Source organism: Natator depressus, chromosome 2 (assembly GCF_965152275.1).
Source record: "Natator depressus isolate rNatDep1 chromosome 2, rNatDep2.hap1, whole genome shotgun sequence".
Classification (NCBI taxonomy): domain Eukaryota; kingdom Metazoa; phylum Chordata; order Testudines; family Cheloniidae; genus Natator; species Natator depressus.
In genome coordinates, this window is record NC_134235.1 from 188,571,087 (window position 1) to 188,588,796 (window position 17,710).

Consider the following 17,710-nt stretch of genomic DNA (forward strand, 5'->3'; position numbering starts at 1 on the left):
ATTGGCAGTATTTTTTCTGTCTCTCTGGCAATAAGTTTAAAACATGTATTATAATTTACAGATATATGGAGCCTGGGTGTTATCCTATTCATGTTGGTATGTGGACAACCACCATTCCAAGAAGCAAATGACAGTGAAACACTGACTATGATCATGGACTGCAAATACACAGTGCCATCGCATGTGTCCAAAGAATGTAAAGAGTAAGTAAAATATTAAGTAATTTGGTAGCATTCATAGATATGTATACTACCAACAAATTATCTAGAATCTGGTTTCTCAGGTGCCAGGAAGTTTTTATTGATACTATTTTTACAGAGCTTCCAATGCTAAAATTCCCTGCTATGTTACCAGCAGTTTCCTTAACTTGTTAATTCTTCTGTTAGCACCAGTTAAATAGCTTCTTGCGCAGTGTTACTACATCTTAATCTCTTTGCCTCTTCCAGTCTTTATCAAAGTTGACTGAATTTGTTCCTTTGAAATGTTTTGAGCCTGAGACTCTCCACACATTTGTATTAGGCAAAGTTGTCACAGATTTTTGGGTTGGGGCGGTGATAAGTAAACCATTATTTGTCTGAATAGTTGTTCAAGGATATTGTCACTAGTTGTTATGCTCAAGAATATGGCATCAGGCTTTTGCTTATCTCCTACTAAAATTGCAATCCCTAAATCAACATACCGGGTGTCAAGGAAAAAATATCTATGTAAATAGCACATGCCACTTAGGAATCATGACTCATTTTGAGATGTTTATTCTGGAATGTTCACTGCAGCTCTTTGACGATTTTGAATCGTTCAGTACTCCCCATATGTTGAAGTCAGGTTGATGCATGTAGGCTTCAGCCCCTAAATGTAGATCCCCAAGATGTGAGATTCCCCCTTTCTGTTAGAATCTTTATTCAGGCATAGCTAGAGTCCTCAGTAAATGACAGAATATTTTACCACTCCATACGCCTTGAATATCCTGGTGCAGTGGTGCCCAAACTTTTGCTTTAGTGTCTCCCCTTACCAGAAATGTAATGTGTCCGCGCCACTCCAGGCCAGGAGCAGAGGTGGGAGCTGGGGGCAGGGGCTGGGAAGGGACCTGGGATTGGGGCAGAGCAAGGCTGGGTGGGGCCCGGGCCCTGCTGCGTCTCCCACTTTGGGGACCATTGTCCTAGTGCATGTATAAGATTTCAGGTTTCCTCCTATGCCAAACACTGGAGTTCAAGCAGAGCCTGATCTTTTGCATGGACCAGGTGAATGTCTTCCACCTTCTGGTGCTTGCTGTAATAGCCATACCTGCGTTCATATATGACGTGGAGTCTAGTGCATTTTTTAGTACTGCACTCAGTGTCATAAGTGAGCTGTAGTTATTTTTTGTGCTCTAGCTCTCAGTATTGAATTTGGCTCTGCTGATTCTGCTGACTTAGCATAATCAGTAATGCAGAAAAGCTGTTCTTGTCACATCTTTTAGAAGTATCAATAGTTAACAATCCAAGAGAGGTATACGAGAAAGAATTAATCAACTGAGCACTACTAGAAGAAATTCCTTGAGACCCCATAAACCAATAACTATTTTTCCAATGAATGTATTGGGTGAAATTGTCACTGCCAAAACCAGAATTGGTAGGTCTGATCATTCTGTGCACCAGCCTCTCCCTCTCCCTCTCCCTCCCCCTCCCCTGTCTGTCTTCTCCCAAAAGATAAGATTTGGTATGCCACATCTACTAGCCTCTGGTCAATAATCTGTATCAGGAAATACTAGGTCCTGTGTCGGTGGGTTTCAATTCTAAGTGTGCAGTAAAGATTGTGATTTTTTTTTCCCTCCACCACTTCTGCCCATTTCTCCTGGGAAAGAGACTTTAAGAATCTCAGTAAGTAAGATATAGAGATGGTCCTGCTTTGGGTGAAAGCATCTTTGGATGTTTGTGATGCATTAGAAAGCATAGCAAAGTTGATGGATAAGCTCTGCACCCTTTTGTACTTGCAATACGAGGTAGAGTGAAAACTTTGGAAACCTGCTATCTATACATAACACATCTTTTGGAGACAGAGACCATATTGGCAAAGGAGAAAAAAGCTGTCCTTTATTTTCCTGTGTCCCACCCAGCCATCCTCTTTGAAATTTAAAAATTACAAGGGAAAAAGATAGACTAATGATATTCAGTATATGTCCCTCCTTTTTCATGGCAGTTTTTAGGAGTCAACAGTGCAGGCAATATAGGACCTCCTCTTTCCTTTGTAACTCATTTCTCTACTCATATCATGATTCCCATATTTAACAAAAAAACAACTTGTGGAATACATTGCATTATAACGTGTAGTTAGATTGTTGTCCTGCCTAGCATGCTTGGTACGTGAGTTCAAGCATTCCTTCATAGCTGTGCCCCTTACCTTTTCTGCTACATTTTGAAGTGCTAAAGTTCCAATGGAGCATCAACACTAAACATCCTCCATCACCAGCTCCATGTCCTGTGCAAAGCAGGTAATTTGGGGCAAATGCTGTCATTTGCCATGGCATAAACTGAAGTTCTGCATACATTAGGCAAGTAGAAATGTGCTAGTCATACAATATCCATTCTCTATACATTCTGTGACAGTTTGTGCTTGGGTTACACTTCTGCCTGCTCGCAGTTGGAGACATATCACTTGATTTAGCATCTACCCACAAAGAAAAAGCTTGTCATTGCAGAGTCCTCAGCTCTTTCTCTCGACAGCTCCCCTTCCTCTTGCTGATACTTAAGAACTTAGGGCCTGGTTCCTACTTTAAAATAAAACACACTTTTCTTTGTTTGCAGTTTTGTTGTAGCTGTGTTGATCCCAGAATATTAGAGACATCATGGTGGGTGAGGTAGTATCTTTTATTCGACCAAACTTCTGTTTGTGAAAAGGACACGTTCATTTGAGAGCATAGTGATTGTCTTGTTTCATCCACACTGTTGTTGTTGGGGCATTTAAAGCACTCGATAAGGTGCACCACATGGTGTGATAAGCACATACAGGACCCAATTATCTTAAAAGGTTTGTTGTGGAGGTATTGATTATTGTAGCAGTGGCGATACGTGTGCAAGTTTTGCATCTGTTGTTATGAGGGGCTGGTGCTGCTTAGAATTGGTATGTCCTGGTCTGTGGGTGACATGAAGTAGTCACTATGCTCTCAGGTGAACTCTCACATAAAAAAGATAAAAACACCCAATCACTTGTGGGTAAACGCTTTCTTCACAAAACAGTCTCTCCATATCTGACTTCTGAGTCCTTGTTCTCAAAGGAATCCAGCTCAACACCTTCAAAAGACAAGCCTGGGAACTGAAATTCATAACTTTGCTAGACACCAAAAACCATGGACTCAATGAAGACACTGGGTTTATGGCTCATTACAACAATCTGTAACCACTAATCCTGCTTTGTCCTATGATTGTAGAGGTATTAACTGCCCATTTCACCTTGAACGGTCTCTTGCAACATGTGTTAACTCCTTATCTCTTCCAACCTTCTATTTAGTTGTGACACTGAGTACCTTTCCCAGATCTGAAGAAGACCTCTGTGTAAGCTCAATAGCTTGTCTCTTTCACCAAGAGAAGTTGGCCCAATTACCTTTCCCACCTTGTCTTTCTTACACTCTTTGTAATGCCTTACATTTGATGACAATGGCAAAAAATGTATTAATAATTTTAAACAACATTTATATTGGAGTAGCACCTAGAGGCCCACCTAGTTTGGGACATGACTGTGAAAAGTACTGTGCCAACCAATAGAAAATGAAAGTCCAGAAGAGTGTAGAGGTGAAAGAGCTCAAGTAAATCAAATGGAAATGGTGGCATTTGCTATGTCTGCAGTTTTTATGATTCAGTTGCTTTATTCATTTCAGTTTTGCATTGTCATTTAGAGTATTTTTGTGACTGCAGATTCAGGTTCCAGTCACACTGTACTTGCATTATTTTTACTGGAAGGTCTGAAAAGAGGCTAATATGAGCTCATAGTAACAAAAGGAAAACAGTCCTCTTCCTAGTGTTGCTGTTGTGATGGCTACTTTCTGAACATATTAGTACGTTTTGTTTATAGATTTATTTTTTGTTCCTAGTCTAATTACACGGATGTTACAGAGAGACCCAAAGCGAAGAGCATCTTTGGAAGAGATTGAAAATCATCCATGGCTCCAAGGAGTTGACCCATCGCCTGCAACAAAGTACAATATCCCTCTGGTTTCATACAAAAACCTTTCTGAGGAAGAACACAATAGTATAATACAACGCATGGTCCTTGGTGATATAGCAGATCGAGATACAATAGTAGAGTAAGTTACCAATTTTCTACATGCAATTTGATGATTTTAACATTATATTTAACTTGAGAATTACTAAAAAATTGAATGCAATCACAGAAAAATGACTTTCTGCTTCTTCCTAAATGCTGAGACAAAGCCCCACAAGAGATATTGAGCCTGTGATAGAGTTCTTTACTTGAAGTAGTGTAGATTTAATCTTATGAATTAATTTTAAGTGCAGTTCTACTCTGAAAAATACTTCTGCAAAGACAGGATTTTATTTTTAATGTCTCACTTACTCCTTATCAGATCCGTTCAGTTTACGAATAAAAAGTGTCAAATTCACCATGAGCGCCAGTTAAATTGGATTCTTCTTCGAATGCTTGTTCATGTCGATTCCAGGTAGGTGTGTGCACACCACGTGCACAGTCGTCAGAAGGTTTTCCCCCTATCGGTACCTGTTGGGTCAGCTGTGGAGCCCCCTGGAGTTGCATCTTCATGGCAGCGTATTTAGGTCCCTGCCGACCTGCCACCTCTTCAGTTTCTTCTTACTGCCAGTGATGATTGTTAGAGCAGCTCTTCTCTTGCTACGGCAAGTGATCCCCTAGTGGACTGTCTCTAGTGTTTCTGTATAGTTAAAAACTTAGTATTAGTTAGGGTTTTTGCGGGGGGGGGAGGGGGGGCGCGCACACTTAGGCAGACTCAAGGCCTTTGGTTCCAGGCAGAACTTCCATTGCTAATCAACGTCAGGGAGATAAGAGCGGTCCGCCTTGCTTGCCAGACGTTCCAGGCCCATCTGCAGGCCAGATGTGTGTCGGTCAATACCAGTACGCAACACATCATTAGTGACATTCTATATAAACAGACAGGGTGGTCCTCGCTCCTCTCCCCTGTGCCGGGAAGTCCTCCAGCTGTGGGACTTCTGCATTGCCCATTCGATACATCTAGAGGCATCATACCTTCCAGGATCCCAGAATGAGCTGGCCAATCATCTCAGCAGGTCATTTTACAATCACGAGTGGTCCCTCTGCCCGGATGTTGTTATCAACATGTTTTAATGGTGGGGGTTTCCCCAAATAGATTTGCTTGTAAGGAAGTACAACAGGAAGTGTCACCAGTTTTGCTCCTTCCTGAATCACAGCCTGGACTCGCTTGCAGACGCTTTTCTCTTCCCTTGGAAGTACCACCTACTATATGCTTCCTGCCCTTCCCACTTGTACACAAGGTATTGCTGAAAAATCAGAAGGGAGAGAGCATCAATGATCTTAATAGCACCAGTGTGGCCTTGCCAATGCTGGTTTACCATGCTTCTAAACCCGTCGGCGGACACGCCAATAATTCTGCCTCTGGTCCCGGATTTGATCACCCAGGACCACGACTGCCTCCAGCATCCCAATCTATAGTCGATCCATCTCACGGCATGGAAACTCAGTGGCTGAACCCCTTGGAGCTTACATGCTTAGACCCTGTTAGAGAGGTCCTCCTTAACAGCAGGAAGCCATCCATGAGGGCCACCTATCTGGCCAAGTGGAAATGATTCTCCATTGCGGCATTACAGAAGCACACTCCACCCTTACAGGCATCAATTTCCTTTATCCTAGACTTTTTGCTGCATCTAAAACAGCGAGGTCTGTCAGTGTCATCAATAAAAGTGCACCTGGCCGCTATTTCAGCTTTCCACCGCAGTGCAGCCAATCAGTTGGTTTTCGCGAACCCCATGGTGAGCCGCTTCCTCAAGGGATTAGACAGATTGTACCCTCAAGTAAAACAGCCAGCTCCTCCATGGGATCTCAACCTTATGCTCTCTGGACGGATGGGACCTCCTTTCGAGCCCTTGGCAACATGCTCCCTCCTCTACCTCTCCTGAAAAGTAGCGTTCTTAGTAGCTATGTCATCAGCCAGGAGGGTGTCTGAGTTTAAGGCTTTAATTCGGAGCCCCCATACATGGTCTTCTGTAAAAACAAGGTGCAGCTGTGACCGCACCCAGCCTTCCTCCCGAAGGTAGTTTCACAATTTCACGCAAACCAGGACATTTTTCTTCCTGTGTTCTTTCCTACACCCCATGTTAGCAACAGGGAACGAATGCTACACTCACTGGATGTAAGATGAGCATTAGCCTTCTACATTGAAAGAACAAAGCCATTTCAAAAATCAACGCAACTCTTCATTGCAATTGTGGAGTGTATGAAGGGGCTTCCAGTCTCGTTCCAAAGGACCCCTTCTTGGATCACGTCCTGTATCCGGGCGTGCTATGACTTGGCAAAGATACCTGCCGCCACGCTGACAGAACACTCCTAAAGGGCGCAGGCATCCTCAGTGGTGTTCTTGGCTCAAGTTCCTATCCAGGACATCTGCAGGGCAGCAACGATCCACGCCTTTACATCGCACTATGCCATTACACAGCAGGCCAGAGATGATGCAGCTTTCGGCACAGCGGTGCTATAATCAACGATCCCATAAACTCCGACCCCATCTCCTAGATAAAGCTTGGGAGTCACCCGCTTGGAATCGACATGAGCAAACACTCGAAGAAAAAACGGTTACCTACCTCTTGTAACTGTTGTTCGAGATGTGTTGCTCATGTCCGTTCCAATACTCAGCCGCCTCCCCTCTGTCAGAGTATCTGGAAAGAAGGAACTGAAGAAGTGGCGGGTCGGCAGGGACCTATATATGCTGCCATGAAGGCGCGACTCAAGGGGGCTCACAGTGACCTGATGGGTACCGCTAGGGGAAAAACCCTCTGACTGTGCACGTGGCATGAACACACCTACTTGGAATGGACATGAACAACTGTTACGAAAGGTAGGAAACCGTTTTTTCTTTCCCTCTCACACATTGCCAGTAAAATATTTTGTAGGCCAAAGGATGTCCTCTTACATTTCTGAGACCCCAGTGAAGACTGATGGTGTACAGGGTAACTAAAGGCCTCATTTAAAGCCTGATCCAATGCCCACTGAAGTCAATGGAAAAGACTGACTTCAAGTTAATGGAAAGACAAGACTCCTGTTAAATTCACCGAAGCCTTTGAAGATAACACGGATTGCGCAAAGGTTAACTGAAGGGAAAATTTGGCTGTTGGAATGTTTTGATGATGATGATGATGTGTGAGAAAGGAAGAACACAACTTAACTGCCGGAGCACACAGTAAATTTTCAGGGCTGTTAGTTAAATAGATATAATTGTTAAAATTGCTTGCCATCAGATGTTTGCTGTTGAAGAAAAAAATCCAGAATACTTAACGTTTGTTGTTTTAGTTAAATAAAACAATTTAAATGTCTGTCTTATGATGTTCTCCTCCTAATACAGCATGGCAAGAAAATCCTCCAAATATCAATGATTAACCTGTTGAATTGGAGATAGTTCACCTCCCAGTGACTTCATAAATATCTGCTTCAGTTACCTTTGGTAAATGAAATAACCAAACAATCATTCATTTTCAGATATAGCTGTAAAACTAACCTGAAAAGTTTTCAAAATAAATCACTGTTTAAAAATGTATAGTGTGTACCTTCTAAAAAATGAAACCTACATCTATCTCTGAGTTGTGAAGAGTATGTATTAAGATTATAACAACGAAAAAGAATGCACTTTTATGTAGAAAACCAAGATTAAATCGAGTCTTCCTGACTAGCAATTTAAATCAGATCCACCCTGTTACTGGTGGAGCTTAACAAGTATTTACAATGATGGGAAATTTTAAAGAGAAAATGGCTACTATAGACACAGACTTAGAATAAAGATTTTAAAAAATCAGTCTGAGTGGTGTTGGATTACTCTAAAAGCTTTCTGTGGTTTTAAGTAACTCTCTTAGATCTCTTTAAAATGTAAAATGCTTATTCTGATTTGTGCTACATCTGTTACCTTAAAAAGCGAAGCTGTTTTTGTGCAACTAGTTTATTTTGGGATTTTCCTTCCAAGTAATTTTTGCAAACATTGCTTGCTTATACAATATTACTAAAACTATTACTCACCTAATGATTTTAAATTTAAATTTTCAATTTTTTTCAAAAGTTATTGTGTTATAAAAATAGAATTTGTTATCCAGTCAAATTGTAGGAAAGCTATCTACTTTGCACCAGTAAAACTTTTTTAAAACAATGACTGTTTAATAGCCTTCCAAGGGGGGCAGAAAACCTAACTGGCTTCAAGACTGAGCTTGATAAGTTTATGGAGGGGATGGGATGGTGAGATCTCCTACAATGAATGGCAAGTTGCCTATTGGTGACAGCCAGTAGCAAAAATCCCCAACAGCCAGAGACAGGACACTAGATGGGGAGGGTTCTGAGTTACTACAGAGAATTATTTCCCAGGTGTCTGGCTGGTGGGTCTTACCCACATGCTCAGGGTCTAACTGATCGCCATATTGGGGTCAGGAAGGAATTTTCCCCCAGGTCAGATTGGCAGAAACCTGGGGTGGGGGTTGCCTGCCTCTTCAGTATGGGGCATAGGTCACTTACAGGTTTAAACTAGTGTAAATGGTGAATTCTCTGTAACCTGAAGTCTTTTTAAACAATTAAAAAAAAGCACATTTAGGATTTAGAAGCTTTAAATGTTTTATTTCTAAAAATATTTTATATATATATGCAGTAGCTTCGGAAAGGCCTCTTAAACGTTCAAGGGCCATGAAAGACCCCATTAAACCCATTATTTTAGATCTTCTGGTAGATTATAGTGTCTAGGAAACTCCTTTAGTAACCTTAAAAGCTCAATTTTGTTGCAAGTTTGCTACAGCAACACTGAGGGGAATGTGAGATTTTGCTCCAGCTGCTTCAAAACTAAATGTTTCCACTTCACCTCAGCATTTGTCTGTAAGTGGGAGAGGCCATTTTCGGAACACAAACTCGTATTCAATTAATGTTATTGCTTACATATGTGTAACAAAGGAAAACTTATTTAGCCTTTGGATGCTTTTCTAAATATATCCAAATCTAATTATTGAATTTGCCATATTTGGTTGCCCCACTTCTAATAAGTCAAAAGCCATGTTTCAAGATGTCAAAAATATTAATTTCTATTTTCAGGAACTTTACTTTCTGTGTGAAGCACTCTAAGTTGTGTCAGCTATGTGTCCAGTTTTAGAAAATCGTTGGTGTGTGATGTGTTCCATTTTTCTTTGTTTCCCTTAGGGCCCTGGAAACTAACAAATACAATCATATCACTGCTACTTACTTCTTACTAGCTGAGAGGATTCTGAGAGAGAAACAAGAGAAAGAAATTCAAACCAGATCTGCAAGCCCTAGCAACATCAAAGCTCAGTTCAGGTGAGCATTTAGACACTTCAGTGCTTTAGTCAATTTAATCAGAATGTTTTGAAATTCCAAGAGAACGTTAAAAAACAGAAAAATATTATTTCATTGCTTGTTCAAAACATTTTGGGGGAACATATAAACAAGCTTTAGAATAGATTTTTATATCTGCCATGGGGAGGTCATGTTCAAAGTGTCATACCTGTATTATGTCTGATAGAGAAATTATTTGGTATGATTTCCTTCTGTTGGTTTAAATTCCACTTTGTAAAAACTATTCTGATGGTGTAATTCCCTAATTGCGCTCCGGTGCTGATGGGGATCTATCATAAAGGAAAAGCTTAACTGAAGTTTACATAAGGATTTAGTTGTCAGGTCGTGTTCTGGGCTTCAGTAAATCTAGGTTAATTCAAGTACTTCTCAGGACGAAGCCCTTAAAAAGGACATACGTTTTGAGATTTTTTTTAACAAGTTAGATGTATTTATTGATTAAGGAAACATGTTGAAATGGCTGTCTTCACTCTACTTGATTTATTTCTTAGCTAAACTGATTTTTAGGAATAAAAATGTTTTCAACATAGATCAGTAAGTTTCGTTTATCTGTCAGTGTCTCTCAACAACTGTTCCGTGGGTGGGTAGTGGTCCCTGGGATTTCCCTGACACAGTTTAGGAAGGCAGCAAGCCAGTCCCTGGTATCGAAAAGGTTGAGAAACACTGATCTGTATAATCCTATTAAAAATTACTCCTGGGGAGATTCTGCTGGACTGCTCACCAGCAAACCCCTCCCCCCCCCCATGCAGATTTCCTTCTTTTCCCTACAGAAAATGGCAGGGGGGCAAAGGGAAGCCGTGCAGGGGTGGAGGCATGACCGAGTGCAGTTTTTTTGGCGAGGCATGGGGGAGCACACGGGGTTATGTGCCACTGCCCCCTCCCCCATTTCTGCAAATGCAGAGCTGCCCAGCTTGGAGGCTGTGTCTTGGGCTCCGCTGACTCTACAGCTGAACACAGCCTCCTAGGTCCCTAGTGCCAGTTGGGCTCTCCTTCGGTGTGCTGGGAACCTTCCTATTTTCTGTGGAACAGTGAGTGCCGGCGGTGGGGATTGGGGGGGAAATGAGGGAAGGGAGGTGAGAGGGGAAGGAAGAGGGGTGGAATAGGGCAGGGGGAGGGGAATGTGGCAGTGAGGGGAGGGGGATGGAGAAGAAAAGGGGATAGGGGAATCGAAGGGGGAAGCGGGAGCCCAGCATACGGCATCTCCTCGACAGCAGCTGGGGCTCTCTTGTTAAGCAGGCCCATCAAACCCTCACCCTGACAAACCCTCCACCCCACTGAGTCCTAACCAGCTGTACCTGGACCCCCACCCCATCAAGCCCCACTCCTTCAGCACCTGGACTCCCCACTGAGCCCAACTACCATCACCTGGATCCCCTGCAGAGTCCCATTGCCCAAGGAACCCCCCAGTGAGCCCCTGTGCATCCAGATCTCCCACTGAGCTGCCAGCACCCAGATTGCCACACACAGACACCTTCACTGCACACCAGGATCCTCCCACACTAAGCCCCTCCACACTTGCATCCTGCTGGCTGAGCCTGCCCAGCCACGCCTGGTGCACCTGGCACAGAGGGACAGGGCCCCGGGATGTTTCTGGGGCAGGCCCAGCCCTTGTACTGTGTCAGGGTCAGGTGCAGCCTCACTGCTGAGTCCCTGTACTAGGGGAGGTGAGGGCTTCAGGCTGATCTCCCACCTCAATGTAGCCAGTGGCCTGTGCTCCCCACTGCCATGCTGGAGTCAATTTATTTATTGACCAATAAAATTTGAAAAATTTTGCAGAATTTTAAAAAATTGTACACTTAATTTTTTTGGCGCAGAATTCCCTCAGGAGTAAAAAATGTAATAACTGTCAGCAATGCTCCTGAAATCTGTGGTCGCTCCATCTCATGTGGAAAAGATAGGAGAAATCTGCTGCTTTTTGTGTATGTAGTTGGTATTGGTGTGTTCACCCAGCCTTTAATTCTTTTGCATTTTTAGATTTAGGTTCAAATTTATGCTGAAGAAAGAAACGGAGAGGATTTTAGTGAGAACATGCTAAACTGAAAGTTTCTGCTATATTTAAAATATTCACGGGGGAAGAGGTACCCTCTCCCCCTAAACTCTGACTTTTGTTTGGTGGCGTTAATGTGTTGATTGAGACGTAGGCAGCAAGCCTGTTGCTGTTAGGGGTTCCCTGAGCAAGGATCTGTTGACACTGAGAATCATCTTTGAGTTATTGCCCTGTCTTGATTATCATTTTAGGAAAGATTATGGAGGTTGTGCTGAGGTAGTTCCATCAATATTTGTATTCCTGAAATCTTTGATTCCCTCCCTTCCAGTGGCTGTGTCTTTAGGCCTGGGTATAGTACAGAGTGGTCGTCGCTAACTTCCTTCCAGTGATGGATGAAAATCAGGTGCCTGTGCTGATTCTTTTTTTATCTCTTGCCTGCCTTCAGAATGGTTAACCCAGGTCTGGACTCCAGGGGGTGGAAATGAAGATACTCCTGAGAGGCTCCATCCTTGGATTCCAAGGATGGTATCAGGCAATTGCTCTTCTGTTCCAAGGGTTTTCTCAAGCAGGATTCCATTTTGTCATCCTTACCATTCAACATATATAGGGAGTCATTAGGAAGAATAATGGGGAGATGTGGGTTGTGACATCTTTCCATTTTATACCCCTACTTCATTGAAGCCAGCTGGGGCAGTTGAGGGCTAATTAAATGAGACTCAACCCATACAAGCCTGAAATTGCTGTAGACTGGGGGATACATTTGTAGAACTAGTTAACACTAGTTCAGCTCCCTTGACTGGAGGAGTTTGCCTGCTGTTTCTGATCTAGGTTTACAGCTTTGGTGGCTTTACACACTGTATGCAGCTTCTTCCAAAGGCCATTTGAAAACTTCAGTTCACTTACTGAGCTCATTTAGTGGTCTTTGCTGCAGGAAACGTATTTGTACTGCATGGTCTGCACTGGCTGACAGTTTATTTGCTGGGTGCAATTAAGTGTTCATTTTTAGCTATAAACCCCTAAATCATTTTGATCTTGCTGCTGAAGAGATTATTTCTCTCCTACTGTGGTACCATGGCCTTTCATTCTGACACTCCCAGGATACCCTGTTCTTATTTTACATGAAATAAGATGAAAGAATCTGTGCATTTTCAAAATAAATCCAAATAGAATACTCAAATTTTTCAGTGTTTACTGTTAGAACAGTCAAAAAAACTAAGCACCATAAACTGAAAACCCTGAATATGCCTTTGAAATGACAGATGTTTTTAAAAGATTGTTTTGTAGCACTGACTTTCAGACCTCCCAGCAGTCCTGGTTTTTGCAGGGCTGTCCTGCAAAACCCCTGTTCCAGTTGAAGCGGCTCTTGTCCTCTGGGGTTGGTGGGGTTTGGTTCCCTGCTCCAGGTGTTACAACCTGGCCGTGGCACATGAGGTTGCAGTATCACTCATTCAGATTTGCCCTGGCCATATTCCTTTCTCCCCCCGGCTCCTCTAACAGTGGGGCCAGGCCAACCACCAGAGAGAGGAATTGAGCCCAGCCAGCCCCATGGAACAGGACAGCTGTGGGGCGAGAGCAGGATAGACTTGCAGTGCAACCCCTCCTCCCCCTTCTGCGGTTGCACTCAATTCCCCATCCATTAGAGGCAGGACCCATCATGCTTTACCGACCTGAAATGTGGGGAGGTATGCAGTGCTGGAATTCTGAGTTGAAATATTAATGCAGACCAAAAAAATATTTCATTATACCTGGTAGTGTCTGCTTAGGAGATGTCAAGAACTGAAGTAAGTAAGTTATTTTATATCAAGACTGAGGTGAGCTGGTAGAAATGAATGGAGTAGTTTGTTTAATGCCTGCCCTGCAAATATTCCTTTGCTCCATGTGACAAGCAGAGCTACGTACTTTTATGGATAGTTGGTTCTTACAGCTCCAAGTAGTTTTGAGAGCGTTACTTGTTGTGTAGATATTGTCCTTGATCCAAAAGATCTACCAAAATAAAGGCCTTGTAGGGAAGAAGACGGACTGCTGCATAACTTTGATTTTGCAGTTAAGACATATTTGGAAACTTATTTTTAACTGACTCACAGGTTGGAGCTTTTCTGTCATCTCAAACCTATTGGAAATCACAGAAAATAAGAAAATTGTTGTACAAATTATACAGTTGCTATTTCCCTGTTGTAAGTAATGAGAATAAAATGTTGCCTAGTCATGATGATGATACTATCAAGATCCCATTGTTCTTCTTTTTATCTTTATCACTGACAACACACAATGTCTCAAAACTCCTATTTCATTGACACCACAGTCCATTCTTAAATCACTGTCTGTTTTTGCAAATGTTTTAGATATTCAATTTCTAAGCTAAGTATTATGTGTCTCTAGTTTATTTCTTAAGGTCTATTTTGTGAACTAGTGATGTTTGTGGACTAGCATTTTAAAATACCAAGCATGCAACATATCAGAACTCTAGCTTGTTCTTACTTGCTAACAGAATGAATGGCATGTTACTGGCTAGAGGGGACCTTGATAACACATGCTAATATTACAAATGTAGAGGGCCAGATCCCCAGCCAGCTCCAATAGTCCTCTGTTAAGGGAAACTTCCCAAATAGCATGAAGCGAACATAGGGGTTGGGAGCAGGTAAGGCTGCAGCATGTTCCCCAGTGTGCTATTACAACCTGGCACAACTTAGAGGGGCTTTGTGACTGCCGTACCCAGGGCTCACATTCAACTGTTACAATGTAATGGCCCTTTCATACTTCCACCTTGTTCTTGAAAATACCATTGATGTGTAGTGACATTCTCCTACGTTTGCAGAGCCTGAAACCACACCTCTGAGAGGTCTGAACTATCCCATTCATCTCACTGGGTGCTAACTTAGTTGCCAATCATACTTTAAATGTCCAAGTCACCAAAGCACATCAGAAAGGAGAAGAGTCTATTGTGAACATTTCCACAGGGGCACCCCCAGTGAGTGGCTTTGGAAGATATCACCACTTTTTCTGCCCCCAAATCAAGGAGGAGTCTAGTAAAGCTCATTGGAGCATCTGAGCCCTTCCTAAGGGGAAGCCAAGCTCACGAAGGCCCAGTGGGACACTCGAGCCTCCCAGAGGGGAAGCCGAGCCCAGCATAGCCCATGGATGCATCTGGACCCCACTAAGTGGAGCTGAGCGCAGAGAGCATACATACACGATCATAGTGTGAAAATCTGCTTAATCAACTGTGAGCAGTGTCTGATGTAGGTGGAGCACAGAAGAGTACCACTACCTTCCCCACCTCCCAGTTTGTGTCAGAAAGCCATGTTTGTAACCCATCCTCGGGTGAACCAAGCACTGCTCTGATGTACTGAGAATCATACTGGGTCAGACCAATGGTCCATCTAGCCTGTCTTTCACCAGTGGCTGGTGCCAAATGCTTCAGAGGGATTGAATAGAACAGTGTACTTTATTGAGTGATCCACCCCTGGTCATGCAGTCCCGGTTTCTAGCAGTCAAGAGTTTAGGGACACCCAGTGCATGTGGTTCCATCCCTGACCATCTTGGCTAATTGCTTCCCTGAATTTATCTAATTCTCTTTTGAACCCGGTTATACTTTTGGCCTTCACAACACCCCCGGCAATGAATTCCACAGGTTGACTGAAGAAATACTTCCTTATCTTTATTTTAAATCTTCTGCTTATTAATTTCTTTGGGTGACTCCTGGTTCTTGTGTTGTGTGAAGGGGTAAATAACACTTTCTTATTCACTTTCTCCACACCATTGGTGATTTTATAGACCTCTATTATATCTCCCCTCAGTTTTTTCTTTTCCAAGCTGAAAAATCCCCAATCTTTTTAATCTCTTCTCATGTGGAAACTCTTCCATGCTCCTAATCATTTTTGTTGCCCTTCTTTGTACTTTTTCCAATTCTGATATATCTTTTTTGAGATGAGATGACTAGAACGTCATGTATATTAAAGGTGAGGGTATACAATAGATTTATAGAATGGCATTATGATATTTTCTGTTGTCTTATCTTTCCCTTTCCTACTAGTTCCTAATATTCTGTTAGCTTTTTGAATTGCCACTGCACACTGAGAACTAAGTATGACGACTCCAAGATCTTTCTTGAGTGGTAACAGCTAATTAAGACCCCATCATTTTGTATGTATAGTTGGGATTGTTTTTTCTAATGTGCATTACTTTGCCCTTATCAACACTGAATTTCATCTGTCATCTCATTGCCTAGTCTCCCAGTTTGGTGAAATCACTTTGTAACTCTTCGCAGTCTGCTTTGGACCTAACTATTTGAGTAATTTAGTATAGTCTGCAAACTTTGACACCTCACTGTTTACCCCTTTTTCTATATCATTTATGAGTATGCTGAATAGCACAAGTCCCAGTACAGATCCTTGGGGGTGATTGGGGGTGGGGGACTGCTATTTACCTCTCTCCACTGTGAAAACTGATCCTTTATTCCTACCCTTTGTTTTCTGTCTTTTAATCTGTTAATGATTCATGAGAGGACCTTCCCTTTTATCCCATGACTCCTTATGTTGCTTAAGAGCCTTTGGCGAGGGACCTTGTCAAACGCTTTCTGAAAGTCCAAGTTTACTATGTCCGCTGGATCACCCTTGTCCATGTGCTTGTTGAACCCTTCAAAGAATTCTCATAGATTGGTGAGGCATGATTTCCTTTTACAAAAACCTTGTTGACTCTTCCCTGACATGTTGTGTTTGTTTATGTTTGTTAATTCTGTTCTCAACAGTTTCAACCAATTTGTCTGGTACTGAAGTTAGGATTAATTGCCTGCAATTGCCAGGATCACCTCTGGAGTCTTTTTTAAATATCAATGTCACATTAGCTATGCACCAGTCATCTGGTACAGAGGCTGATTTAAGCAATGGGTTACATTCCACAGTTAGTAGTTCTGCAGTTTCGTATTTGAGTTCCTTCAGAACTCTTCGATGAATACCATCTGGACCTGGTGACTTATTACTGTTGCATTGATCAGTTTGTTCCAAAACCTCCTTTGATATCACAATCTGAGACATTTCCTCAGCTTTGTCACCTAAAATGAATGGCTCAGGTGTGGGAATCTCCCTCAGATCCTTTTCAGTGAGTACCGATGCAGAGAATTCATTTAGCTTCTCCGCAATGGCCTTGTCTTCCTTCAGTGCTCCTTTACCAGCTTGATCGGTCAGTGGCCCCACTGATTGTTTGGAAGGCTTCCTGTTTCTGATGTACTTAAAAAAACCTGCTGTTAGTTTTTGTGTCGTCTTATAGTTGCGCTTCAGATTCTTTTTTGGCCAGCCTAATTATACTTGACTTGCCAGAATTTATGCTCCTTTGTATTTTCCTCAGTAGGATTTGACTTCCAGTTTTTACAAGATGCCTTTTTGTCTCAAACCACCTCTTTTACTCTTGTTTAGCATAGTGGGATTTTTTGATGGTCTTAGTGTTTTTTGTTTTTTTTAATTGGGGTATGCATTTAGTTTGAACCTCTTTTTAAAGTTTCTGTGCAGTTTGCAGGTATTTTACTCTTGTGACTGTTCTATGGTACTGTTCAATTAAATGGTACTGTTCAATTAAATTAAGATTTTTACTATATTTGACACTTTGTTCTCTTTCAGATATAGTGACACTCCCCCAGCAGCGTAACCTACTCTCATTCCTATATATTTTATACCCTGGTATTACCGTGTCTCATTGATTATCTTTGTTCCACCAAGTTTCTGTGATGTCAATTATATCAATATCCTAATTTAATACCACACACTCAAGTTCACCCATCTTAATATTTATCTGCCTTCATGGGACATAATTGAATGGGACTCTTTTTTGTTGTTGATTGTTTCTATTCAGTTCCTACCTGTACTTTGTCAACTTCTATCCTCTCTCCTTTACTGTGATTTGGAGTAACCCCTTTAATAAATACTCCTCTAATGGATGTGTCTGTCCTGACGGTGTGCTCCTCTGCACCTGTTGGCTTCCCCCAACCTTTAGTTGAAAAACTCTTCTGCAACCTTTTAAAGTGTCACTTCTTTCATAGCTGCTTTGATTTGAGGTTTGTGCTGAATACGCAGTCATATTACATTCAAAGTTCCACTCAATTACAGATAAAATGTCTTTGGAAAATATCATGTTTTTTTGTTGCCTGGACTCATATGACTTGTTGGTTGAATATTAAAATGACTAGGAGAA

The 17,710-nt window shown here is 42.1% G+C and overlaps 1 protein-coding gene across 2 annotated transcripts in view; it reads left to right on the top strand.

Annotated features, from left to right (window-relative positions):
- The window catches only part of SNRK (SNF related kinase), a 79,921-nt gene that overhangs the window by 57,645 nt on the left and 4,566 nt on the right, over positions 1-17,710 (top strand). For both annotated transcript variants that reach the window (XM_074945598.1, XM_074945599.1), the window contains 3 exons: positions 62-203; positions 4,064-4,276; positions 9,373-9,507. In XM_074945598.1, coding sequence (XP_074801699.1) covers positions 62-203; positions 4,064-4,276; positions 9,373-9,507 — 490 coding nt within the window. The remainder of the gene's footprint in view (positions 1-61; positions 204-4,063; positions 4,277-9,372; positions 9,508-17,710) is intronic.